The sequence below is a fragment of the Sceloporus occidentalis genome, unplaced genomic scaffold (genome assembly GCF_023333645.1).
Source record: "Sceloporus occidentalis isolate IW3139 unplaced genomic scaffold, rSceOcc1.0.p SCAF_1, whole genome shotgun sequence".
Classification (NCBI taxonomy): domain Eukaryota; kingdom Metazoa; phylum Chordata; class Lepidosauria; order Squamata; family Phrynosomatidae; genus Sceloporus; species Sceloporus occidentalis.
The window spans coordinates 146,133,872-146,160,943 of record NW_028316981.1 but is presented as its reverse complement, the minus strand read 5'-3'; the positions used below and the strand labels follow the sequence as shown (position 1 = coordinate 146,160,943).

The window sequence follows — 27,072 nt, the reverse complement described above, 5'->3', positions numbered from 1 at the left end:
ACTCCACACAGCAAATGAGGTGAACCCGGGAATAAGTATTTTTGCAAAAATACCATGTTTTCAAGTCCAGTTCATTCACAAATTCACTATCTTCATGTAATAGCAGCCATCTGAAATCCATGTTCAGGATTCTCTCTGGGAACAGGGACACACACACACACACACACACCTCTTTCCCTCATGCGGCTGCTCTCCTTCCTCCTGCAGCAGGGAACAGCTGGTGGGAGAGCATGAGAGAGGACGTTTTGGAATTCTTCCTGTACCGGAGGGAGAAATGGAGGATATGCCCTGGAAAAGGAGGGCATCTGAGAGTTTCGGCCCTCGCTGAAATCAGGCAAGTTTATGGAGCAGCCATCTCCTCTTTCTCCCTGGTGTGTGTGTGTGTGTGTGTGTGTGTGTGTGTGTGTGTGTGTGTGTGGTTTTAAGGGAGTTTGCAAAGGGAAACTTCAGCCTGCCTTCCTCTGAAACAGCTTCTGGGGCAAAGAGGATTTTCCTCCCCATTTCCCTTTCCTCATTGGAGCATGTGTGTGTATACACTTGTGGAAATGACAGTTTGGAGCATGCGCAAAAAAGTTATTTCCAAGCTAGCAAGGGGATTTTTCCTCATCCAACTCAAATTTGCCTTTGACCCACTTTCTTGCCTAAGTAATGTGCTTTTAACCCCTTGTTGTGCTCTTTCATTTCAGTATAATGAACAGTGTGGCAATAAAAATGTTTGGTTACCCAAGATAAAATCCATTTCAGCAATAGCTTCTTTTTTGCTTGCTTTTCTGGGATGCCAACACTTTAATCATTTTTGAGATGGAAGCACACAGGTCCCTGTGTGAAAAAGTTCTATGTTAGCAATATTTCACAGCCAGAAAAAAACAATAGAATAATCTTCTCATTTCCAACAAAACCAGAAGTGACCAGAAGGCTGTATTTGCCTTTGTGAAGAGAACTCTCTCTCTCTCTCTCTTTCTCTCTCTGTGTGTGCGTGTGTGTGTATGTGTGTATTTTAAAACAAGGTGTGTCTGGGAGACCCCATTGTTTGTTTTTTCCCTTAGAACTGAACTGTTGAAGACTTCTGAAAGCATGATATCCTGATTTTCTAAGATTTCTCATAACAATTTGGAAGGCTTCAGGGCCTAAAAGAGGCCCCTACAGCTGCAGAATTCTCATCTCTGTTTTAAAAGAGTATTATTATTATTATTTTCACATATTTTCTTGGGGGATGAAGAAAGCACAGCTCTCCAGACTGACACTAGATTTCACCCAACACAAAAGTGAATTTGAAAGGTCCTGTGCCTTTCAAGAACTGTATTTCTAAGAATGTCTGGAGGAGCTATAGTAATTTCAATAAGATTGACAGCCTTTCACTTGGTAGGCAGTACCTGGAAGGAGGATCTGGCCAGTTAGCTAAGGAAGGAATGGTGGTCATGCTAGACTCCAAAGTACACATCCATTAGATCATATCTAGAAGGTGACATATAAATAAAGTAAATAAATAAGAATATAGCAAAGTACAAAAACATCCCAAATCCACAAAACATTGATACCTTTATGGGACAACCAAAATGCATAAAATATATGTCACAAGCTCCCACCATACTCAAAACACCACCAACATCTAGACAAAATGCAGGCCTGTGACTAACACTGTCAATTTTTTTCCTGCATTATTTTTAACACCTTTCCCTGATAAGAAGCCTGTGAAGCTTTAAAAGTTTGCAACACATATTTCATGCATTTTGGTTGGCCCAATAAAGGTACCACTGTTTTGTGGATTTGGGATATTATTTTCCTTCAGATCAGGATTTCAGTGTTTGTTGACTATGAGGGGGCTTCTTAGGTTATAATAAGTTGTGCTAAGTAAACCAATTGACCCGCATCCAGTTTTAGGTGCATGCACCTAGACTGAAAGAGGCAGATATCCTTGCCCTTTCTTGTTATGGTAGTTTTCCTATCCTCTCTAAAATGCAACTTAGAGGGTCACATGGATCCTGTTGAATTGGATGAGCTGTTGTGCAAAATTGGAAAAAGGCATATTTTGTGATTGGAGAAATTCCATTCACAATAGACAGAAGGCAACGTTTGATTTTTCTTTCAAAAATCTGACAATCAGCTTTAGTCAATGCTTTGTACATTGTCAACTGTCAGCACATAGCATATTAAATGTAGTATTAAATGCAGTGGTTAAATGCCTGTACTGCAGCCATTCACTCAAAACCACAAAGTTGCGAGTTCAAGACCAGCAAAAGGGCCCAAGCTCAACTCAGGCTTGCATCCTTCCAAGGTCGCTAAAATGAGTACCCAGACTGTTGGGGGCAAATTAGCTTACTTGCTAATTAGCTTACTTGCTGTTCACCGCTATGATCTTTGGAATAGCGGTATATAAATAAAACAAATTATTATTATTATTAGTTAAGTAGGTGATGCTATGAAAATCAGGTCTTGCATTCCTCTGGTTGATACTATGTATACCATTCTGTAGAGGGGAGAGGTTGTTTGGCCATGTTAAGGATGTACGCAAGTTAATACTGGTTGCTCTCTGCAGGGAACATCTCAAAGACAGCAAAAGTCTATTTGTAGCACAGCATCACTATGCCAAGGGGGAATATCCATTACAAGAAGCTAAATGCTGCCAGTCTACTTACATTTGTACACTGTGCTTAAAAAAAAGAAGTGCTTTGAAGCACTCCTTTTAGTAAAGCTAAAGATTTTTAAAGCATATTTTTAGCTCGCTGACATACACACTGAGTTTGTTCTATGGCTATAGTTATGATGACCTATAGAAAAATAAGGGAGTTGGACTGTTGGGCATACTTTATGCACGATTGGGACACCGATTTTTCATGCTTTTTATTTCTTAGCTACAACCAAACACAGAGTGAAGGGTGATGACCTTAAGCACTCTTCACACAGTGTTTGGTTGTAGCTAATAAATTAAGGCTGCTTGAAAACTCAGACAACTATATGGAAATAGGAAATGTGGAATGCCCATTTCCTCACCTACTTTTAACAGGTATGAAAAATTATCTGGAAGAATATAGCAACACCTCAGCTGCCAAAGGAAGATAGGCTCACTCAATCTCTTCTCAATTTCTGGTGGTCCACTAAGACAGTGCTTTTCCACGTGGCCTTTGGTTCTTGACATTTCTCAGTAGAGTTTCTGGTTTGTTTTGAAAGGGTTTATCTATAAACTTTATGTTTTAATTGTTTTTGTCTGTTGGACATCACCTTGGGGGGCCCTGGTGAACTTAAAGGCAATATGTAAATGCCAGAAAGAAAGAAAGAAAGAAAGAAAGAAAGAAAGAAAGAAAGAATTTAGTAAGTCAGCAAAATTTCCTCTTCCATGGTGCCATGGCCTCCTCATTCAGAGAAATACCATGTAATCTACACAGATCCTGAAACATACAGTCATGTAACATCTACCTGAAGTCATCTGGAGTATTGACCTGGGCTGAAACAAACATGTGATTTCACCCCTCAATTTCAGGATGACATTAAAGTGTTTTGTTGTTGTTTTAATGTTGATAGTGTACAGCTAAAACACTGAAAGATCAAAACTGGTCCTTGACAGCAAATGCAGCCCTGTCTAAAAGAGTCTGCACATTCTAACCCAGGTTAAGGCTGCATTCCTATGGCCATTTAAAATGGAGGTGAATCTCAGTGAAATTTGTAAGGCTTACATTTGACTAGGTTGTATAGGATTGTACTACATCTACTGACAAAAAAGCTAATGAAATTTTCTCCTAGTGGAGGTTTTTATGGCTCTTACAGTACAGGTCTTCATAAACCATTGCATTTTGTCAGTTTTTTGGTCACAAGCACTTACTAAGCTCAGTCTAAGTCTTTGTTATCTTTAGTATGTCCTGGGCTTTCTTTCTTTTTCTCCTGTAAGCCACTTTGGAAGTCACTAAGCACAAAGAACAAAAACTATTAATATTAAATAGATGCTATTAACTGTGGGTGGGCTAATGGGATGCCATTGCAGGCACTTCAACCACAACAGTGTGGTAAATATTGGTCACATTGATTTACTGCCCAGGCACCATCTTGCCTGTTTATATGTGGCTCCTGTGTACACACAAAGTGAAGTCAGTCTTAGAAAGCTACCATGCGGGGACAGTTTGAATATGGGGAAGTGTACTACAGTTCTGACAGCTAAATTCTACATAGAATACATATCGGCCTCAGAGGGAGAGAAAGGCCAGCCAGCTCCATCAGGCCTGGCCTAAAGTAAGAAGAAGAGCCCTCCCTCCATGCCATCTGACATCATCCAGCCTTAGAGAGAGAGAAGAACCGCTGGCCTTTACCTCTTCCCCAGTGCCATTCCCTTCACCTTTTGTGTCATGTCTTTTTAAGATTGTAAGCCTGAGAACAGGGAAATGTCTAATTAACTATCTGTAAGCTACTCTGAGAGCCTTTCTCCTTGAAGAGCAGGGTATAAATACAGTAAATAAATAAATAAATAAATAAATAAGTGTCAGAGCAGTGTCCATTACATTCAGTACATAGGAGACTTTACAACATTGACAATATTTGAAAGAGTGGCACACAGACACAACTTGCAAATGGACTTATATTTAGACATGTGATCTGCTTTCATTGAAATCTGTGAATAACATTTTTTTCTTTTTCTCTCTGACTGAGTGTGCAAATCAAGAGAGACAACTAACATAGGTATGCGGTCCAACCAGCATTATATAGATATGTGCAGCATGCGGTGTGCCTAGGGTTGCCATAAGTCAGGACCGCCAAACTGGGACAAATGTAGGACAAATGTAGGACAAAATTTTCAAATGGAGGACACAATTTGAAAAAATGGAGGACGCTCAAAAAATTGATGGTTTTTTTTTAAAAAAATCATATAAATGCATGTTTCTTAGGCATGATAAAAATGGAGGACATTTGGCATTATTCCTAGACAGATGGCAGAAATGTGCTTCCCTTTCTGGCTAAAAACCAGAAGAGGAGGAAGAGTGGAAGAAGCAGAGGAGGAGGAAGCGGAGAAGAAGAAAAGGAGGAAGAAGAGGAGGAGGAGGAGGGGTAAAGGAGGAGGAGGAAGAAGAGGAAGTAGAGGAAGAAAAAGGGGAGGAAGAGGGGAAGGATGAGGTGGAGAAGAAGAGGAGGAGGAGGAAGAAGAGGAAAAAGAGGAGGAAGAAGAGGAAAAGGAGGAGGAGGAGAGGAGACAGAAGAAGAGGAGGAGAAAGAAGAAGAAAGGCTCTTTCCCCTGCCTTGAAGCCTCCCTGGCCGGTGGAGGAAGCTTCAAGGCAGGGAGAAAAGGGTCTCCCCGAGGCGAGACCCTTCGTCCCTGCCTTGAAGCCTCTGTGGCCGGCGGGGAAAGCAGCAAGGGAGGAGAAAAGGGCCTTGCCGAGGCGAGACCCTTTCCCCTGGCCCTCCCAGGCCGCCTCCCTGGCCGGCGGAGGAGGCCAAGCAGGGAACGAGCCTTGCTGAGGCGAGGCTCTTTTCCCTGCCTGGCGTCGGTGGGGGGGGGGGGGTCCCGGGGGCGGGGCCAAACCGGGGTGGGACTGTGTGGCCATGCCCCAAACCGGGAAAGTCCCGCCCCCAGGCGGGATATGGCAACCCTAGGTGTGCCAAGTACTTTGCACCATTTGTCTGAATAGGCAGCAAGCAAGGAAACAGAGTGGTGCCATCTTGTTGGAAGACTGAACTGTGTCTGCTATATGACCTGCCATCTTGTCTCCCAAGTTGTCCATTTGCCTCAAGTAGGGAACTATCTAATTTAGGATCAGTTATGGAGATGGCACTGTGTAGATGTTGGAAGGCTAAGTGGATGTGAATAAAAACTCAGCAAGTAATATCTTGGGGCCTGTGAGTAGACTAAAGGAGGTCATAGAGAGCACTGGGATGAACAGGAGAACTGGGGAAAGTTAAACTGAGTATTTTAGAAATAGTATCAACACTTACATATGAAGTTCTACACCAGATATAAGCAACAACAAAAACCCTACCAAATACCATCTTAGCTCCTTCATTTTACTATACTTCTATTACTTCTATTACTACTATCTCCTTTACTGTTTATTTATTTTATTTTTAATGTTTTATGTCTTCACTCAGTGGTATTCAAATTCTCTATCCTTGTGACCCTGACATAGCATGTGAATAAAAATATTTTGGTTTTTTAGTGTGTGCATTTTCATTTGCACATGTATATATATTAATCTTTTAACATTTTATAAGGAGTTAATATTGATCAAATTAGGACAGTTTTATTTAAGTAAATTCAATATTTAACTCAATTCATGTGTACGTTTTGCACATTACAAAGTTTGGGAAGAGGAGGAGGAGGTGAGATCAGAGCCTCCAACTCTCATGCCCCTCTTGAGCAGCTTTCATGCCTCCCCTGGGGGTCCTTCCCTACCATTTGAGAACCATTTGTTTTAACTAGTTTTCATTTATTCATTAATTTATTGAATTGTTAAGCTTAATGACTTTTCAGCTTTTGTATGCTGTGTATTTCTAATTATGCTTGTTTTAAACATTGTTAAGCGGCTTTGAGTCTTGAACTGGGAAAGAGGTGGGATAACAGCAGAGATTATCTCACAACAAATTCAAAAACAGATCCTATCGCACTGTCCTGTGCCTGAAAATTAACAGCCCATATGCAACCAGGGCTTCTTCAGAGTTCTCCTGCAGCCACAAAAGACACTATTTTACAGTTATAATTGTGGCTCAAAAGCTATGTGTGATGATCCCTTTAGTCTCAAAGGTGCTACAAGATCCCTTTACACAGTAAAAGCTTGAAAGAGCTATTTCCTCCCATAAAATGAATTAACAAAAATGGCTCTTTTAAAGCCAAAATGAAGCAGTTGCTGTTTCTATCACTGATCTTGTTTTTTCTGAATCTACTACCTCTGTATAGTAGGAAAAGAAAGTATGGCAATGGAACAATGTTGTCTTTGTGTGTAGAGGAACATTGGAGAAACAATGACCCTTCAGATGCTGCAAGACTATTATTTCTAGAACCGCTGTCCATTGGTCATGCATGATGGGACTGATGGGCTTTTGTGTTCAACAACATCTGGGCTAGTAGAGGTTCTCAATTCCTCTCTAAAGCCTGCAGGCTGAAATATGCTTAGTGCTTCTGAAGTATGCTTTTGCATCAAGATATTTTATGTTTTTTGTGACAGTGATTTCTAAGAATTTTATTGAACATTTCACATAGAATACAAAGGAAAAATATGATGCAGTTCTTTCCCCTCCAGCCTTTGCAACAATAGCTGTTAATAAGATTTGGGCATTAGCACAAATAATATTAGACAATCAAAGCTGACTTTTAAACTATTAAGGTGATTATATATATAAAAAATGGCTGGCTCATGCCTGCTGGCTACTGAAGAAGGAAAGCTGATCAGTAACATGAGGAAAGTTAATCCGTAAAATGGATCCCACAGCATGGCGCAGTTAGTCCACAACTGAAACAGTCTGAGAAACTCAAAATGTTCCCTGTAGTTTGTACAATCAAGAAGAATTGACCTAGCCTATTCATTCTTGGCTCAGTGAACTATTAAGGAACAACAAGACTCCCCATGATGGCTTCTTCGGTCTTTCTTTTTCTTAAGCAACTACCAACTTTCTTCTCCTCTTCTAAGATAAGGCTTTTTATGATTGGCAGTCTTTGTGGAGATACATTATCCTCAACAAGAAAGGCAACATGCCTCTGAGATAGGGTACCAGGTCAGGACTCTCCTAGGTCCAGAAGCAACATTAGGGAGGCACACTGAGTGATATCTCAGAGAAGATATGCTACCAAGTTGGGCCATCCTCACCACTGCAGGGGGTGGTGTGCTGCTGCCTGGTATCTGTCCCTTCTTCTCCACTGTCTCAGCTGTGGGAGCCAAGGCAATGGAGAACGAGGGGGAAGTGTGTGCTCCTCCCAGCTTTTACTCCATGGTCAGCTGGTCTTTCTGACTGTCTGGGTGACCAGGGTGGGGGCAGTTCAGCAAGGTGGTTGGAGGGAGGGAGGGAGGGAAGGAGGGAGGGAATGCAGGGCAGGTCTCTGCTGCCCCCCAGCAGCCCTTTCCAGGCACCCACACTGGCTGACACCAACACTAGTGATGCCACTGTTCAGATCTTAAGATTTTAATGTCAGAACTGAGACCTAGGAATGACCCTCTGTGATGTTTCCAAGAGCAGGTCCTTGAGCTATTATAAGGGTTAATTACAAAGGAGAGTTCCTCGTGATATCAATAAGCATCTACCATATTTGCACAGAGTATGCCACTGAAATAAAAAAATGCCAAGGAAATTTTGAATAGAGTGTTCTCATGCCTGGTTATGGGACAGAAATAGCCTTTGTTGACTTGGTGGATGACCTGAAAGCTGGACAGGGAAGTGAGCCCCTATTGGTCCTCCAGGATATATCATTGGCCTTTGATACCATTGACGATGGCATTCTTCTGGATCATTTGTCAGATATGGGACTTAGGGGCATTGCTTTTCAGTGGTTCTGGTCTTCCTTTGCTGAACCTTCCCATTACTCAGCCTTTGGGGGTTCCACAGAGGTCAGTACTGTCTCTTGTGCTTTTCAATATTTATGTGAAGCCACTGGGAGAAGTTATCCAAAGCTTTTGGGTTGGGTGTCATTAATATGCTGATGATACCCATCCCCATCTCTCCTTTGCAACTGATGTCAAGGTGGCTGTGGTAGCACCAAATAATTGTCTGAACGTAGCAAAGCACTGGATTTGGGTGAATAGACTGAAGTTTAATTCCGAAACTATGGAAATGTTGCTGGTCAGTAGGAAAACCAACCTGGTTTTGGGATCACAGCCTTTCTGAATGGGGTCGTTCTCCCTCAGGAAGATCAGGTTTGTAGCTTGGGGGTACTCTTGAATCCAGTGTAGCTCATGGAAAGCCAGATTGCTGCAGTGGCCAGGAATGCCTTTGCCCAGTTTTGGCTGGTGTGCCCAGCTGCATCTTTTCTTGGGGAAGGCAGATCTGGCCATAGTGGTTCATGCCTTAGTTACCTCTCTGTTACAGTACTGTAATATGCTTTATGTGGGGCTGCCTTTGAAAAATATTTGGAAGCTGCAGCTAGTGAAAAATGCAGCAGCCAGAATGGTTTTAGGTCTGCACTTTAGAGACCGTGTAACAACACCAATCTTGCAAGAACTGCTTCCAACTGGCTTCTGAGCTCAGATCAAAATTTGAGTAGATTTGATGCATGATACATAAAAAGGAATGAAGGACAATTACAGCTCCCTGCAGTGAGTCTCTCAGTCCCAAAGAAAAAGTAGGGTCTCACATGTGTTGGGGAATGAAAAATGTGCTCTTATTGTTAACTCATGTTTCATTAAAAATAGCTCTTTCAAGCTTTTCTGTGAATTACTTTTCACATGTGTGATATCTTCAGTGGACCAATTAATTTTCACACCTGTGATATTCACCAATAGAGTGGTGAATACTGCATTTTTCAACTAGACACCAAGGCCAAGATTAGTGCATCAGAACTTTATTCTCTCCTGAATACATCTGAAATTAAATGAGAAAATTCACAAGATATTTGAGATGGGAATGGAGCCTCTTTCCTAAATAACAGGCAAGAAGTATTGTTTAAGCACTTGTGTTATTTAAGCCAAAGTCCAGTGCATTTTTATCAAGCAGGTAAAGTTCCTTCCTGGCAGAAGTACAGAAGTAAAAGTATCAGCTCCTGTTGCAACAGGTTCCTCATACTACCTACGGCTAATTGACCTACTTGCCCTGTTTGCGAGAATGGCTTTATTTCCACAAGCTTCTGAGAACCTTAACTACTAGTGCATGGCTTTATCTTAAGTAGATATTTCCTCCATGTATTCAAGTTCATGCAGGATGTACCCAAGTAATGTCCTGACATTAGACACTGTGAGGCAATCACTTTGTGTCCCAGATCTTGGGTGACATGAAGGAGCAGCAACTATTATTTGTTTGGCTTTCGTTTTATTTTTTTTGTCAAGGATGGGGAGAGGTGATTTTGAGATATCCTGTGTCAGGTGCCAAAATAATATTGCTTTTTGCCTCAGTACCATGCACCTTGGTTTGGCTGGGGCAAGAGGGATGATACCATTTTGCTGTTCCTCCTCAGGCAGTAAAATGTGTTAGGCTGGGCCTATGCAGAGCAGGAAAAGACAAATAACAATTGCCTTCATCTCCACTCTGCATCCTCATCTTCACGAAGCCTCTTTGAACAGTAGAACAAGCATGTAGACTTTTAAAGAGGATGAAAGCCCATTCAAGCACTGTGTTGTGTGTAAATTTCTGGCTCTTAACCCTTTTCCTTCCAGGAATTGTCAGCTCACCTATGTCAGGTTAGTGCAGATTGAGGCGGGATTACATCAATAAAATAGTACAGTACAGTATAAAAATATAGTTAATAAAATACTAACATTAGTGCAATAGCTAGACCATCGTCTAATAATTCAGTAATCATATAGTTATACAGTGCGTCCTCGCCTTACGCGGGGGATCTGTTCCGGATCCCTCCGCGTAAGGCGAATTCCGCCTATGCTCGAGCCCCATTGGAAAAAATGGGGCTTGTGCGCGGTGGTGCGGCGGCGCGGGTGCGCGCAGGGCGCAACGGGCGCATGCGCCCATTCAATTGAATGGGACGCGCCGCCCCTTCCACCCCGCGCACGCGCCACGGCTTGAGCGCGTACGCTCAAGTCCGTGTATGGCGCGCCCGCGTATGGCGCGGGCGCACTGTAGTCCGAAGTGGAACATTTCATTTTAATGATCTCCTACAAAAGGTCGGGTGGGTAAGCCCACCAGAAGAGATCCATCTTAAGTGCCTTCTTAAAGGCAACTAAAGTGGTAATAAGACAGATCTCCTCCGGTAGGGTATTCCACAGTTTAGGGGCTATAGCATTGAACACTTTGTCATTAACCTGGTCTTATGGTAGTCTAGTAAATACTTCCCAGATGTCCTGAGAGTGCGAGGCAGATTGTGTAGGGAGAGGTGCTCCCTGAAGTAACTTGGGCCCAAGCCATGTAAGGTTTTAAAGGTACTGTAATAACCAACACCTTGTACTGCGCCCGGAAACTGATCGGCAGCCAGTGAAGAGATTTTAACAAAGGTGTTATATGGTCAGACCCAGATGTGCTAGTGACCAGTCTGGCTACCTCATTTTGAAGCAATTGAAGCTTCTGAACTTGGCAAGGGTAGCCCCATCACAGAAATCTAAATGAGAGATTACTCTGCTTCAAGGTCCTTTTGGTCCAGGTAGGGACACAGTTGGCGTATCAACCGAAGTTGGTATCAAACACTCCTGTTCCTAATACTCCAGAAATGTCCCCCATTCAAATCATTAACTGGATTTCTCTTGCTATGCATAATCATTTCCCCCCCACAAAAACATTTTTCTCATTGACTTTCAATAGGTCAAGATCAATAAGCAATCACACTATAGGCATCACACAAATAGAATGCTTTATGTACCCACCTGGACAGTCTATCAGACCATCTTAGCAAACAATTCTCAGTTGAAGATCTATGCCATCTTTCATTGTTTATTGGCCCTGCTCCCATGTCTTTAACAGAAGCCAGACACAGAGAAAATTAAACAGGTAATTTCCATCCCTGCTCCTTAACTGTCTCTGTGCCCGGAAAGTCTTGACCTGCTTTGGTGTATCAGGTGGCTATTAAAGTTACAGCAACATGATAAAATATGATAACCACTCTCTTTTTTCATTAAGGTAGTCTTGAAATGCTAGTGTGGTCCTGAACCTAAAATAAATTACACTATGCTGTCAAAAGCAGCTGGCTCAAATCCACTCCAAGCTGTGCAACACAAGATGAACATCCATGCAAAAACATGTAAGTCCTATTCCTGATGTATAGGAAATGCAATACTGTACATTTTAGTGGATGCATACTTCTAATACCCTATAGCAGGGATGGAAACTTTGTTGCCCTTCATAGATTTGCTGGATTGCACCTCACAGCAAACCTAGCTCAATGATGAAGAATGCTGGGAACTACAGTTCATCAGCATCTGAAGAGCCACATAATTCCCATCCCTGGTCTAAAACAAATGGATAAATGACAAGTTACAGAGCCTGTATCTGGGGAAAAAACAAACCTTCACCTTTCAGTAAGGGTTAACTTTTCAACTGTATCTCACCCCTTCTTTCTTAGGCAAGTAATGCAACAGGAAAAGATTTTTTTAACAAACTTTTCATGTAACATCAACTTCCTTGTGTGCTGGTCATTAAGGAAACATTTGTCTTCAAACAGATGGATTTGCTAAGCATTTTAAAAACAGTTTGCATCTGAATCTGCAGTTTCAAAGCAGTCCTTAGCCTTGCAGTTCTTGGGAAAATAAAGTGTATGGAAGTCATTTCCATACAAGAAGATGCATGGCTTATGAAGGACTGACAACATCCTTTACTTAGTTATTATATCTGCATTTTTTCCCTTCCTTCATGGAGCTCAGGGTATTACAGCTGAAAACTGAGAGCAACTCTGACAGCATACACTTCAATATTTCAAATATGAAAACCAGGACATGTGTGGCCAAGCAAATATCACAGTGTGGCCAAGATGGCAAAAAATGTTAAGAAGGAAGAGCACATAAGTTAGGAGAATTCCAAGGTATAGCTGTGTTCCTCTGGAAAAATCAGTATAGAAAGGGATCTTGTAGCACCTTTGAGACTAAGGGACAGTACAGATGGGCGGCTGGAAGCCACCCATTCCTGCCCCAAATTGGTGCCACAGCAGCCGCACACTGTGGTGCCAACCTGCTCCCTAAAAGATGCTGCTCTGAGCAGCTTCTTGGAAGGGCCATCATAGGTGCACTCACAAGCCAAGATGTCACTCCTTCCAGCCGGTGTCATTTGGGCGCTGTGTGCCATGGACGGGTGGATGGGTGCACACCATAATGGCGGTGGGCAGCAGAACTAGAGCTCGGAGCATGTGAATGCTTTGCCCTAGTTCAGCCCTAGTACACAGTCAGGCCAGCACAAAGTGCTGGTCTGTACTGCCTCTAAATGAAAGAAAGTTGCTACCAACCTATCTCTTTCAGTTAGTTTCAAAGGTGGTACAAAATCCCTTTGCATACAAGCTAAGAGAGGATGAAGTAGTTTTCCAGGGTTTGATTCTATTCACCCATGAAAGCCCACCAGGTGACCTTGGGCAAGTCACATTTTCTCAGCCTCAGTGGAAGACAAGGCTAACCACCTTTGAACAAAACTTGCCAAGAAACCCCCATGATAGAGTTGCCATAAGTCAGAAACAACTTGAAGGCATACAAGAACAGCAGCAACAGGAAAGGGCAGAATTGGCAGAGGCGGCAGCAGCAGCACAGCAGCAGCAGGGAGGGAGAGAGCCAGACCATCTGAGGCCATAAAGGCCTCCTACGTCCTCCAAACCCTTGCAGAGGCGGCAGCAGCAGCACAGCAGCAGCAGAGAGGGAGAGAGCCAGACCATCTGAGGCCATAAAGGCCTCCTACGTCCTCCAAACCCTTGCAGAGGCGGCAGCAGCAGCACAGCAGCAGCAGGGAGGGAGAGAGCCAGACCATCTGAGGCCATAAAGGCCTCCTACGTCCTCCAAACCCTTGCAGAGCCGGCAGCAGCAGCACAGCAGCAGCAGGGAGGGAGAGAGCCAGGCCATCTGAGGCCATAAAGGCCTCCTACGTCCTCCAAACCCTTGCAGCAGCAGTTTGTCGCTCTAGGTGAATGGCGAAACGAAACTGAACTGGGAATTAACTATCCCATTTCAGCCAAAGTAAGGTGGGTCAAGGTGTGCTCAAAAAACAAAAAAAACAAAACAGTGTTAATGTTAAAAACTTACTTCTTTTTTATCTTGATGTGGTAACTTTATGTAATGACAATGCATAGAATCTCTTTTTTGTTCTTTTCTTTTTTCTAAGAGATACTGACACAACTGGTTAAAAGAAATCATGAGCAAAGCAACCTTGCGTATCTCCCGGCAGTAGATTTAAGGGAAAATATTATCTCACCTGAATAACAACATAGGGAGAAACCCTTACATTAGTAAGGCCTTAGGGCAGAAGTGACGCCCACCTTTTTATTTATATTGTAAGAAACAATTTTGGACGAGAAAACGGGGGGTAGAGGGGGAAAATTAAACAAAAAACCAGAACGGGTGTAAGCATAAAAGTAAAACAGTAACTAGAAATTATTTTAAAATTCACCTAAAGTTCTGGTTGAATCTCCACAGAGAATAAAGTGTGGAATCTGTACAAGGGGAATTATGAATTTGGAAACAGAAATACTAAGTAGCTCTCAAGAAGCGGATAGAAATACAGAAGATGAAACTCTGACTAGAACAGAACCGTTGATCACATATAATAGCAACAGTGAGATCTTGGAAGAAATTAAAAAATTAAGAACGGACATTAGAACTGAAATTAGGGCAGAAATTCGTCAAGAAATTAAAGAATGGAAAGAAGAGTTAAGATTAGAGTTACGGAATGAAATACAGGAATTCAAAGAGAGTTTAATCAATGCAGTTAAGGAAATACACACGAATCAAGAGAGAATTTTAGAAACAGAAGGGAAAATAACCAGAATTGAAGAAAGGATTGAACAGATAGAAGAGACGCAAGTCCTGGATGAGAAATTCAAAACTTTAATGGATCTAAGAAATAAAGACAAAACTTTAAAAATCCGAGGGCTCCCGGAACAATACAACGAAAATTTAAATACAAGGGTAATTCCAGCATTAGCTTATTACATGGACTGGGTGCCAGAACAATTAGACCTAGAGGTGGATAAAATATACAGTGCTACCTCGGGTTACGAAATTAATTCGTTCCGTGGCGCCGTTCGTAACCCGATACATTTCGCAACCCGAAAAGGCTTTCCGTTAGCGCTGGAAAGCCGCTAGCCGCGCTTCGCATTTGAATTTCGCGCCGAAAAGCGCCGAAATGAATTTCGTAACCCGAAAAATCTTTCGTTACCCGGAACAGTTTTTTCCAATCTAACTTTTTCGTACCCCGGAAATTTCGTAACGCGATCAATTCGTATCCCGGGGTACCACTGTACAGACAAAACTCTTGGATCGCCACCAACAAAAAACTTCCTCGAGATATAATAATTAATTTTGTGAGATCCAGGGTTCAGGACTTAATTTTGGAAATTAATTACCAAAAATTTTTTTTCATGGAAGATTATCCCCAAGAAATTAAGATATTCAAAGTTCTCCCCTCACAAATCTTAAAGAAAAGAAAGGACTATATGAAACTAACAGAGTTCCTCAAAGAAAACAATATAAAATATCGCTGGGGAAGGTTAGAAGGAGTAATCTTTTCGATAGATAATAAGAAATATTGGATCGATAACACCAACAAAGCGGACGCATTTCTTCAAAAATTTAAAGGAAGTGAATCTATTGATAGCACTACATCCTCAGAAGAAGAATGCTTTAACACTGATCAATTGGTAACAAAAAAAACCAAAACAACAGAATCTTAGGAGATTAAAACATCAGAGAAGGAAATCTGAGTCAGATCTAAATTCAAGGGTAGAAAACAGAATAAATGAGCACGAGAAAGAGACTCAACTTCAAACGTCAGCAGAGGAGTTAGAAGAAGGTGAAATACAGGGAGAAGAAGAGCAGGATGACAAGAAAGATAAAAGAAAGAAGAAAGATAAAGCAAGAACAGAACGCATGAACACAAGATCTAAAAAAACGGAAGATACTCAACCCGACCCGGATCAGAAAAAAGAAGAGGAATCTAATTATCAACACTTAGATACTGTCAAGAGAAAAAGAGGAAGGAGGGGAAATAAAAGATAGTTGAAGAACACATTAAAAAAGAAAGAAAGAAAGATCAATGTCTATGATGCTGCTTAAAGTATTATCCTGGAACGTAAATGGGCTTAATTTTAAAGAAAAAAGAAATAAAGTATTTCACTTTTTGAAAAAACAATGTGCAAGTATAATTTGCTTACAGGAAACCCATTTAAGGCATAAAGATAACAGATTGATTGAGAATAGAGGATTAGGAATATTATATACCGCTCCTAGCACTCATGCGAAAAAGAAAGGAGTGGCAACATATATAAAAAACAATATAAAATCAAAAGAAATATTCAAAGATAATATTAACAGTCTTTATGTGGCTACTGAAATAGAGGTAAAACCCGGTACAATTTTGATAATTAACATTTACACCCCACAAGAAAAAAAAGCCAAATTCTTTAACGAGATAAAACAAAAATTAAAAGATTTAGAATATGAAAAAATAATTATTATAGGGGACTGGAATGGGGTATTAGACCCTAAGATAGATAGATCAACACAGGATAAAAAAACAGCAAACAGGGAACACTCCCAAAAGCAGCACATAACTTAATAAATGACCACCATCTGATAGACATATGGAGAGTGCAAAATGAAAATGTTAAAGAATTTTCTTATTTTTCTGGACGCTTTAACTCCTGGTCCAGAATCGATTTTGCTCTTATTTCTAAACCATTATGTAGGGAAGTAGAAAAAACGGAAATATTGCCGAGGGTTATCTCCGATCACAGTCCAATTTTTGTTCAATTAAGGGAAGAAAGAAAAGAATATACGTGGAAACTTAGGGATTATATCTTAGCAGATGAGAGAATAATAGAAAAAATAAAACAGGAGATTAATGTGTATTTTGAACAGAATAACAACAATGAAACATCATTTGATATTATCTGGGATGCTTCCAAGGCAGTGATTAGGGGACACCTAATCCAACAAGAGATAAGACAAAGAAAGATTATGAAAGAAAAAGAAAGGGAACTAATGGAAAAACTCAAAAGAAAAGAAAAAGAATACATTTCTAATCCAAAAAACAAAAGAATGGGTGAAGGAATACAGTTAATTAGAAATCAAATAGAGGAAAAAATAACAAATGAAATACTTCATAATATAAGAGAATGTAAACATTATCATTTTGAAAATGCAAATAAAGTAGGAAAATGGTTGTCCAATAAATTGAAAAAAGAAAAAGCAGGAAAAACAATCTTGAGATTAACTGAGAATGGAAGACAGTACACACAACAAAAAGATCTATGTAGGATTACAGAACATTATTTCCAAAACCTTTTTAAGGAAGATAGAGGAGCTGAAAATGAAAAAGAAGCAAAACGGGAATATATCAGAAAGTGTCAAATCCCAAAAATATCTAAACAACAATTAGAAAATTTAAATTCCCCGATATCAATATCAGAGGTAGAAATCGCAATCGGAAAATTAAAGGAGGATAAAGCTCCAGGGCCTGACGGGTTTACAGCAAAATATTATAAAATATTTAAACATGAAATATCACCTTGGCTACATAAAACCATAAAACAGATAGATAATGGAAAAATTCCAGAAACCTGGAAGCAATCTTTAACGATTTTAATACCCAAGGAAGGTAAAAACCCCGAAAATATATCAAATTATCGCCCAATCACCCTTTTGAATGTTGATTATAAAATTTATGTTTCTATTTTGGCAGATAGGTTTAAAAAATTCCTGGGGGAATGGATTTCGCAAGAACAAGTAGGATTTCTTCCAGGAAGATACTTAAGGAATAACATTCGTACCGTTTTGAACATAATTGAATATTACAACATTCATAAGAATCAAAAACTTGGACTGGTCTTTCTAGACTTAGAAAAGGCATTCGACAACGTCAATTGGGATTATTTGTTAATGCTCATGGAGGAATGTGGAGTTCAAGGGAAATTCCTAAACGGTATTCAAGAAATCTATAAAAACCAAGAAACCCAAATAATTGTTAATGGGGAAAAAACAAACAAATGCAAAATTTCTAAAGGAACCCGTCAGGGATGTCCACTTTCCCCATTATTGTTTATTATGATTATGGAAACCCTGAGTAGAAAGATTAAAATGGAAGGAAAAATCTCGGTACCTAAAACAAAAAATTACCAATATCATTTGCGTGCATATGCGGATGATGTAGTAATCTTTTTGGACGATCCAATAAGAAGTATAAAAACATTAGAGGAAATACTAGAAGAATTCGGAAAGGCTGCCGGAATTAAAGTAAACAAACAAAAAAGCGGAATAATAACGAAAAATTTAAGACCCTTTGATATTGTAAAATTAAAAACAGAGACAGGATTTAAAATTATAGATAAAATCAAATATCTAGGGATAACAATCACAAATAGTAATAAAGACCTGTACAAAAACAACTATGAAGCTGTTTGGAAAAAAATTAAACTAGATTTAAATCATTGGAATAATAAGTATTTATCACTTTGCGGAAGAATAGCATCAATCCAGATGAATGTCCTACCTAAGATGTTATACCTCTTCCAAACACTACTGGTTATAGTGAATAAAGCCCCCTTCAAACAATGGAACAAAGAATTAGTTAAATATATTTGGAAAGGGAGGAAGCCCAGAATAAAATTGAAGGTGTTGCAGGGTAGAAAAGAGAAGGGAGGAATAGGATTACCTAATCTGGAACTATATTACAATGCATGTGCCCTTCTATGGGCGAAGGAATGGATCTTGTTAGAGAATAAAAAATTATTAGAACTCGAGGCACTGGACTTAAAAACAGGATGGCATGCATTTCTTACATATGACCAAAGAGATAAAAAGTTCAACACCCACTGTACGAGAAAAACTATATTAAAAGTCTGGAATAAATATAAGGATTTCTTCTATACAAAATTACCCAAATGGACCTCACCGCAAGAGGCATTTCATAAAGAGGAATATCCCGGAAATTATAATTGGATTAAATACGAAGAATGCATATTAAATATAAAAGATAAGATGAAATTAAAAGATAAGGAGGTGTTGGTACAAGAAGGGGAAAAAATCAATTGGTTACAGTATGCACAATTAAAATTGGAATTCAATAAAGATTTAAGAAAAAAAGGCATAGAATTGGGAAAAACGGATTTGGATAAAATTATAATGGAAAAAGAAAAAGGTGCCATTAAAAATATATATATAAACTACTTTTAGATATCGATCAGGAAGAAGAAACAGTCAAAGAGTGTATGGTAAAATGGATGGAAAATATAGGAAAAACAATACCTTTAGAAAAATGGCTGAAATCATGGAAAAATACACAAAAATTTACAAAAGGGAATACTCTGAAAGAAAATTATTATAAAATATTTCAAAGATGGTATTTGACCCCATCAAGACTAGCGAAGATGGTTAAAAATATGGACGGTTACTGTTGGAAATGTAGAGAAAGAGTAGGAACAATGTTCCATGTATGGTGGCAGTGCGACCAAACTCAAAAATTTTGGAAACAAATACATAAAGAAATACAAGAAATAACCGAAATACGAATACCTTTAATTCCAGAACTATTTCTATTAAACATGATAGAATTACCACACGCAAAATTAGACAGAAACCAAAACAGCCTATTATTGTACCTCATTACGGCTGCACGTATGGTGTTTGCTAGACATTGGAAGGGAAGGGAAATTCCAGAAATGTTTGAGTGGAAAATAAAGGTAATGGAGTTAAAAGAAATGGATAAAATGACTATGTATAGTACAGGGAAAACAGAGCAAGAATATGAAAAGAAATGGGGAAGGCTTGTAGAAATATGGAATTAAAGGAAAGTGAGGAACATACTGGGAAAATAGAGAATACTATTCTTTTTATTACAAAAAGATGTTTTCTAGTATTTGGCAAACTCTTGATAAACAATGAAGGGGAATATGAGGGGGGAAAAAAGGGGTGGGGGACTCAAGGTGAGTTTGGTTTATGTACTTACAGGCAGAAAATTTGTCAGCTTAGGTAAATTGCCCTTCTTCTCTCTGTCCTCTGTCCACATATTATGATAGAACTGGAAATTGTTTTTGTTTGTTTGTCTGTTTGTTTGTTTGGTTTTTTGTTTGTTTTTTTTCTTTCTGGTTGTGAACATAACGACTTAATACAAAATCAGAGAGTAAGATACTTTTTTTTTAATGTATATAAAAATTGCAATAAACATTATAACAAAAAAGAAAAAAAGAAAAAAAAAGGAAAGGGCAGAATTTTGCCCCTTCCCACCTCCTACAAAATGTCATCACTAAAGCTGATGTCATCTGGTACAGGGGGGCAAACTGCCCTCCCCTCCCTCCCCCCTCCAGAGCAGCCACCCACCCATCCAGACCACAGCAGAGGCCTTCAGTTTGGCGTGGTTGCTGTGTGAGCAGCTACACTGGACTCTGAAGGCACTAGGCCCCCCACCCACAGAAGCCACTGCTGAAGGGGGCAGTGCTGTGGCCTCCAGAGGGCCCATGTGGGGTTTGATGGGGCTGCTGTGTAAGTGAGAAAGGGGTGTCTGTCTTTCTCTCTTGCCCAATAGCTGCACCAGTCCCTCCAGATGTAGAACAGTTTTCTATTTAGTTTTTAAAAAGAGTCAAATACTTAGCATTTGATTATACTTTCCATCCATGCAGCCTGATCTTTTCAGCTACCTTGATCTGTTCTGGGATGGACAGGATAGAAATATAATAACTTTGGAATTATTATTATCATCATCTCTGAAAATATAAAGGGAAATACACCCCAGCTATTTGCCATTCCATTTTTAACAGCTTTATTTCCGAAATAAGAGTCAGTCTAGGGCTTTTAAAAATTAAGAGATTTTCTCATAAATCCCATCCTATGGAAGTATAATAGCTCTGTAATATCCTTATTTATAAATGATCTTATAAAATAATCAAAATCTTTTTTTAAAAAAATGCACAATCTGAATGTTATTAGCTTACACTATCAAAGGCAGATGATGCATACATATACCCTCAGCAAGTATCTTTTGCAATGATTCTATTAACAAAACACATTGTTTCGAAGATAATCCAAGGATGAGCCATGTGGCTATGTAATATACAGTGGCCACCATCACTGTTTCATCTCAGTATTCCAGTTTCTTCTCCCTTTCCTTAAGTGTTGTCCTGACTTTGGAATGCTTCCAGGTGGAATATACTAGCACCAGCACTACAGTCTTTTCTGTGTCAGCTTAAGATCTTCCTATATGCTCAGGTGTTTTTAGAAGCAATTTCATTGTGTTTAGCTTTTTGTAGGTTTTTCAGGCTATGAGGCCGTGTTCCAGAAGAGCTTATTCCTGATGTTTTGCCAGAAGCTGTGGCTGGCATCTTCACAGAATTCTGGCAAAACATCAGGAATAAGCTCTTCTGGAACATGGCCTCATAGCTTGAAAAACCCACCCAAAACTATGGATGCTGGCCATGAAAGCCTTCAACTTCACATTCATTATGTTTGACCTAAGGCTTTAGTCGATTTTGATTCTGCATAACTGGTCTTATAGCTAGCTAGGGTGGGACTCCTGTATTCCTCCAGATATGGTTGGACTGCAGCTTCCAGCATTCCTTATTGTTGACTGGGCTGATGGGAGTCACAGTCCAAAACTACCTTGATAATTGCATGATCCCCACTCATGTTATTATTATCAATAACCTTTTTAAAAATTATATTGTATTTATATGTTTGTGTGAATAGTTTCATCCCTTAACCTTGAATCATTTTTATGGAAGTGCAAATTTTAAAAATAATGAATAAATAAATATACATACATAAGGTTTGCTTTTTAACTGCTGTCAAATTGACTTTGACTTATGGTGACCTCATGAATGAGAAATGTGTAAGCCATCATCAGCCAACCTGCTCATATCTTGCAGACTCAGCGCTGTAGCATCCTTTACTGAATTTATCCATCTGGAATGTGGTTTTCCTCTTTTCCTTCTGCCTTCTACCTTACCAAGCATCATTGTCTTTTTGAGTGAGTCTAGTAAGATGGTACTAATTTTAAAATCAGGTACCATGTTTTAGTTTATGCATGAGCAGCCTTGGGTTCTATTTGAGAGAAAAGCAGAATAGAAATTAATTAATTAATTAATTAAAATGCTGTTTTCCTTCTGTTCTACTGCAGTCTGTTACATACTTGTATATATTTAACACCCATTGAAATAAGAGGAACTTCAGTGACTATTTCTGAGAATCATCCAGAATCTGTCATCCCAAGTCACATTATTTGCTCATTTAGCTTAGTGTTGCCTTCTGACATGCATCAACTCTTCAAGTTCTACAGGAGAAGACAAGGGACTCATTCACACTACAAAATTATAGCACTATGACATCCCAATACATACTCTATTTCTAAAATAAAATAAAATAATTCTAAATATTATTAAAAATAGAGAGTAATTTAAATCTGTTTCCAGGAAACTATGTACACCTCTTGGGGAATGTGTTAGAGGAAACATAAATTTATTTGCACCTTGTAATCTGTTTACAGACTGTTCTTGGGTTGATCTTTTTATTTGGTTTGAATCTTAATCCTTTTATGTATATTTTTTTAAAATAAAAGATTAATCTAAAAATAGAGAGTAAAGCGCTAAGATATCAAATACATATAGTCATTATTAACTCTGTAATAGATTTTTTTTACCTAGTATGATTAATTTCATGATCAAAATAGTCTGAAGCCATCAACATAGGCTGCATCTGCACTACAGAAATAATGAAGTTAGACACTGCTTTAACTTCCATGGCTGGATCCTGGGATTTGTACTTTGTTGTGGCACCAGAGCTAGCTGCCAGAGAAGGCTAAATATTTCACCAAACTACAAATTCTAGAATTCTATAGCATTGAGTCATGGGAGTTAAAGCAGTGTCAAACTGCTTTATTTCTCCAGTGCAGATGCAGTCATAAGTTGGCATCCTGTTGGTTAGTCCCAAGTAGAAAATACCCATTCAATCAATTCTTGAATAGTCAACATGAAATCCCATTGATTCAACAGGTCCATTCTAGTCAGGACTAACAACAGGAGTTAGGCCATAGTTTCATTTTAACATTATTTTTAAAAGTAGAAAATTATTCCTAAATTCTCCTAGCATTTTTAGATCATAACCAGATCTTCTCATCCCACCCACCTGGTCTCACCATGACTACCATTTCAGTCCAGAATGAATGTAGCAATTGAGAATTACACTCTCCCAGCTTCATGGTATTTGGGTTTGTGTGACTTTTTCCATAAGCCTCCCTTTCCTGTATCTTCCATCACAAAATGGAGACTCAGAAGCTGAAAATCCATCTGCCAGCACCCTGCTTTTTCCACAGAGTGACATTGAAATGAGTGGTGGTAGAAGCTCAGCATATCATAACCACCAGGCTAACACAGCAAACACCAAGTTCACTTTTGCTCCGTCCGAGCCTTTGGCAGGCCACTGTGCCATTGTTTTCTTTATCAGATGTTGTAGACCAGGCAGGGTAAAGGAAAGGGAGGGCTATTTGGTAGGCACTTTTAATATTTATTTGCTCTACAATCACAATTGAACTTACTGAAATCTGGTGTGAACCATCTGTAAATCAAAAACATGAACACTGGTTATTGCAGTGGCATGGAGACTGAACAACATTTGGAACACCATGTCTTGCTTGGAATATGTTATGTTAGTAATGCTTAATTTCACTAGAGATCCACAGATCGATAAACTGGTGTGTGTATATGTTTGTTTATATGTATAGAACACAGAGATGCATAGCTGGGGTCAAGGTCTACAAGCAATTATGGATAAACAGTACAAAACGCATTCTGAGGGTAATATCAAAAGGGCTATATTAACTGTGGAAAAGTGTTTTTCTTATATAATTATTTGTCCCATTCTCCATTAAGTTCCCCTTTTCTATCTATACCTTATAGACATTTCTCTGCCTTTGAACTGCTACAGGCTTCTCAAACTCCTCCTCTTTTAACCTTCACTTCTTTTTACACTCCACAATTCAATTTACCAGGCTTGTTTTTACTAGCCATCATTAAGGTTAACCACAGCTTAGCATTTGGACAACCCATTAAACTATGATTAAATTAAAATAGGAATAGAAACATCCCACCTCCTCCTTGTAGCCATGCAGGAGATGGAGGTATGTAAACAAAGGGACATTGAAAGAGGTGTAGGATAGCCACACTTCTGCAGTGTTACACTGTGGTTACAGTACATTTAAATACTGCCTCTCTCTATCTGTGTTCTCCCCTTATTTCTACTTCAGCCTACAAAAGTGTGTCTGAATAGCTTCAGGAGACTGGGAAACCTATAGCTTTTCACAAGAGAGGAGTGATGCAGGTGAAAATAATGCATTCTGTCATCCCAGACCATTTGAGTGGTCCTTAAATATCTCCAGAAAGATGTGTGAAAGAGTGTCAAATAGTCATGGAGAGACAAATACCCAGTAGCAGATGTTGGGCAAATCATACAATGTACAGAGGGCCGGAATTAAAGATGTGTGCTGCACGCTGTATTTAATATTTAGGCAGCAGGCGGGGAATCCCAGAATAAGATGTGGGGAGGGGAACATTAGCAAGGTAGTTGCCAATGTTGTTGTTATCACTAATTTTGCTGACTTGCAGGTACCTATGGGGGCAGCACAAATTCCTTCCTCCCTGCCCCCTCCCCCCTGGAAATATCCTGAAATATGAAGACTCTTACAAACAGAGTGTGTATGTAGGAGTGCTCTACATGTGTCCAGTGCTGTTTACTCGCAAGTAAGTACTGCCTAGGACCTTGTAGGAATCCTTTATTCTTTCTGGGTGGATTCAATGACAACAGTTAATTGAACTTTCATGAGATGAAACTACACAGTAATCTTTGTGGTCCTATTTTATAAAATTATTTTATGACATTTATTTATGAATTATTATATTATATTATATTCATAAATGTATTTATGAAATAATTTATGAAATAATTTCAAGAGAACTCAGCCCCACCACTGGAATCCCACTGTTCCAGGAGCCATGGCAGCAAGAGTTCAAGCAAAGCAACTCCTAGTGTATGTGCTTGTTAAGAATAATCCCATCTGTACTGAGATGTGGCAGGAAAAGTTGGAGAGAAGTTTCCCACTCTCCACTCATCACCCAAAGATTACTTCTGTATAATGTGTATTCTGGAATTCTGTACCTTTCTGATATTTATGTATCCCAATTTCTTCACAGAGGCACACATTTAAACTTGTACCTGCATTGTGTCACACTGCACCAGTATTGTCAACCTCCCATGACTGGGAACATAGCCACAGATCTGGGTTCCCTTATCATGAGCCAAAGAAAAGGAAAACAATCATCTTGTGAAATGCAGGTTTTTGAAGGGCCTCTCTAAAAGGTTTATTAACAGAATTAAAACATCCTCCAGAGACTTTTTTTTGTGCGTTTTTTCTGTGGAAGAATTTATTCCTGACGTTTCACCTGCATCTGTGGCTGGCATCTTCAGAGCATGCCAGCCACAGATGCAGGTGAAACATCAGGAATAAATTCTTTCATAACATGGCCACACAGCCTGAAAAACTTGTAAAAAACCATGAATGCCAGTTGTGAAAGCCTTCAATTTCACATCCTCCAGAGAGCTGAGATTCTTTCAGGTCAACGTCAGACATGCATTCTAAGTCCAGTACATATAAGTGGCTTCAGCTTTGAACACTTATGTCTCTAAAACATGGCACGTGTGCAACCAGTTCTACTGCATGACAGCTGTGATTCTAACCCTACTGCATTTGAAGCCCAACGGTTTAATCTGGCCCTGTTTAAAAATCATGCCAATCTGATTAGGGAATCCACATGTTGCCACTGTATGTGAAAGAAATTGCTTGCAATTTAAAGGACAGCTAATTAAAACTAATTAAAAGCAAAGCAGAGGGTTACCCATCGGTGTTCTTTCTGAGTGACACAATTCTTTGGGGCAATTGCATTTCAAGTACTGTGATGAATTCTTAGGGCAGTTCATCCAGTGTATCAATTTGATTTCATGGACACTGTATTTCAATTTCATGGACAATGTACTGTGTAATATGTCATGTTTTCCTTTTCCTTTTTTTTTTAAAGCAGAAGTTGCAGAAGTGAGTCAGAAAACATACAGTAACTTAATGTGTAGACTAAGGGTGCCTCCAGAGGGTTTTTTTAATTGTGCAAGCTTGCTACCTTGCTTATAGAATTTTACTGAGTGAGGGATCCAGATGATCCATTAATATTCTTCCTATGTATCTGCAGAGCCTTTCCTCCCATCCTTTGTCTTACCACAGGATTTTTACACAGAGGGAAAAGATAGACAAACTGCACAATGTCCTTTGGGCAGTAGTGCCAAACATCTGCTTGGAAGCATTTTCAATGCCATGCATGTGTTAGCTTCTATCAAGCATCCTGCACCTGCAAACTGCTCTCTTTCATATGCAGAGTACTTCATTCCCCAAACCAGTGGGCACTTTTGGACACATAACTTGAGAATGGAAGAAACGATGTCAAGACCTTTGTTTAGAACATCCATCAAATTTGTGAAGTCAATAATGATGCCATTATTACAAATATGGGCTGACATTCTGTATTGCAGTTATGAATTTGTAACCTAGAATTACAGATCTGCAACTGCTCTGACTTCACTAACTCTGTTGTTGTGCATCTTCAAATCATTTCTGACTCCAAGGCACAGCATTTTCTAGGCAGAATTTGTTTAGAAGTGGATTGCCCTTGCCTTCCCCTGGGGCTGAGAGAGTGATTTGCCCAAGGTGACTCAGTGGGTTTCCATGGCTGAACAAGAATTGGAACCATGGTCTACCAGTGTCCTATGGTAGATCTATACTTACTCCTAGATGCCTCCAGAGCATTCTGGCCCTGAATTCAACCCTCAGCTGTTCTCTTTTGCTGCAGGTTTTCAACTCTTGCAGTGAATGATAGGCAGCTGCCTTCCCACAAGCTCACCATTTGTCACCCAGCATTGCTGCTGAAGTCAGAGGAGCCCAACGATGCTACTGGTACTCAGAACGACTTGAATCTGTAGCAGCAGCAGCACCAGGTACCTTGCAGGGACTGTGAGTGAAAAGGCACCTATCTTTGTCACTGCCACAAGTCGAAAACCTGCAGCAAAAGGTGAATAATTTAAATGTGGGTTAGAGAGGAAGCCCCAAATCAGGTGTGGGCATTGTGAAGAAAGTTCAGACCTGATTTAAAGTTCTGTTCCTGCATCATGTAAACAAGATGCAGTGAGCCCAGGGGGAATTCAGGGTAAGTCAGCCGTGTAGACAAGCCCCTAGTCCAACATTCAAACCACTACACCACACTGGCTCTCCATTCTCTACAATTACATTGTCCCAATTGTGGCA

At 39.7% G+C, this 27,072-nt stretch overlaps 1 protein-coding gene across 4 annotated transcripts; it reads left to right on the top strand.

Moving 5' to 3' along the window:
- LOC149322363 (uncharacterized) lies at positions 1-27,072 on the top strand. Of its 4 annotated transcripts, XM_089508078.1 has the most exons (4): positions 1-19; positions 208-334; positions 24,335-24,469; positions 26,621-27,072. In XM_089508078.1, the coding sequence occupies exons 2-4, from the start codon at positions 231-233 to the stop codon at positions 26,748-26,750; spliced, it is 369 nt and encodes a 122-aa protein (XP_089364204.1). In that variant the 5' UTR covers positions 1-19; positions 208-230; the 3' UTR covers positions 26,751-27,072. The 4 variants fall into 4 exon arrangements, 1 of the variants encoding a protein (XP_089364204.1); XR_016279874.1 differs by lacking the exons at positions 1-19; positions 26,621-27,072 and adding an exon at positions 26,150-26,276 and having other exon boundaries at positions 221-334; XR_016279871.1 differs by lacking the exons at positions 1-19; positions 26,621-27,072 and adding an exon at positions 25,999-26,276 and having other exon boundaries at positions 221-334.

Excerpts from the sequence above, each read along its gene's own strand:
- LOC149322363 (XM_089508078.1), top strand. The coding sequence starts at position 231 with ATGAGAGAGGACGTTTTGGAATTCTTCCTGTACCGGAGGGAGAAATGG. Across the intron at positions 335-24,334 it reads TCGGCCCTCGCTGAAATCAG|GTACCTATGGGGGCAGCACA; the intron begins GCAAGTTTATGG and ends GCTGACTTGCAG. Across the intron at positions 24,470-26,620 it reads CCAGTGCTGTTTACTCGCAA|GTTTTCAACTCTTGCAGTGA; the intron begins GTAAGTACTGCC and ends CTTTTGCTGCAG.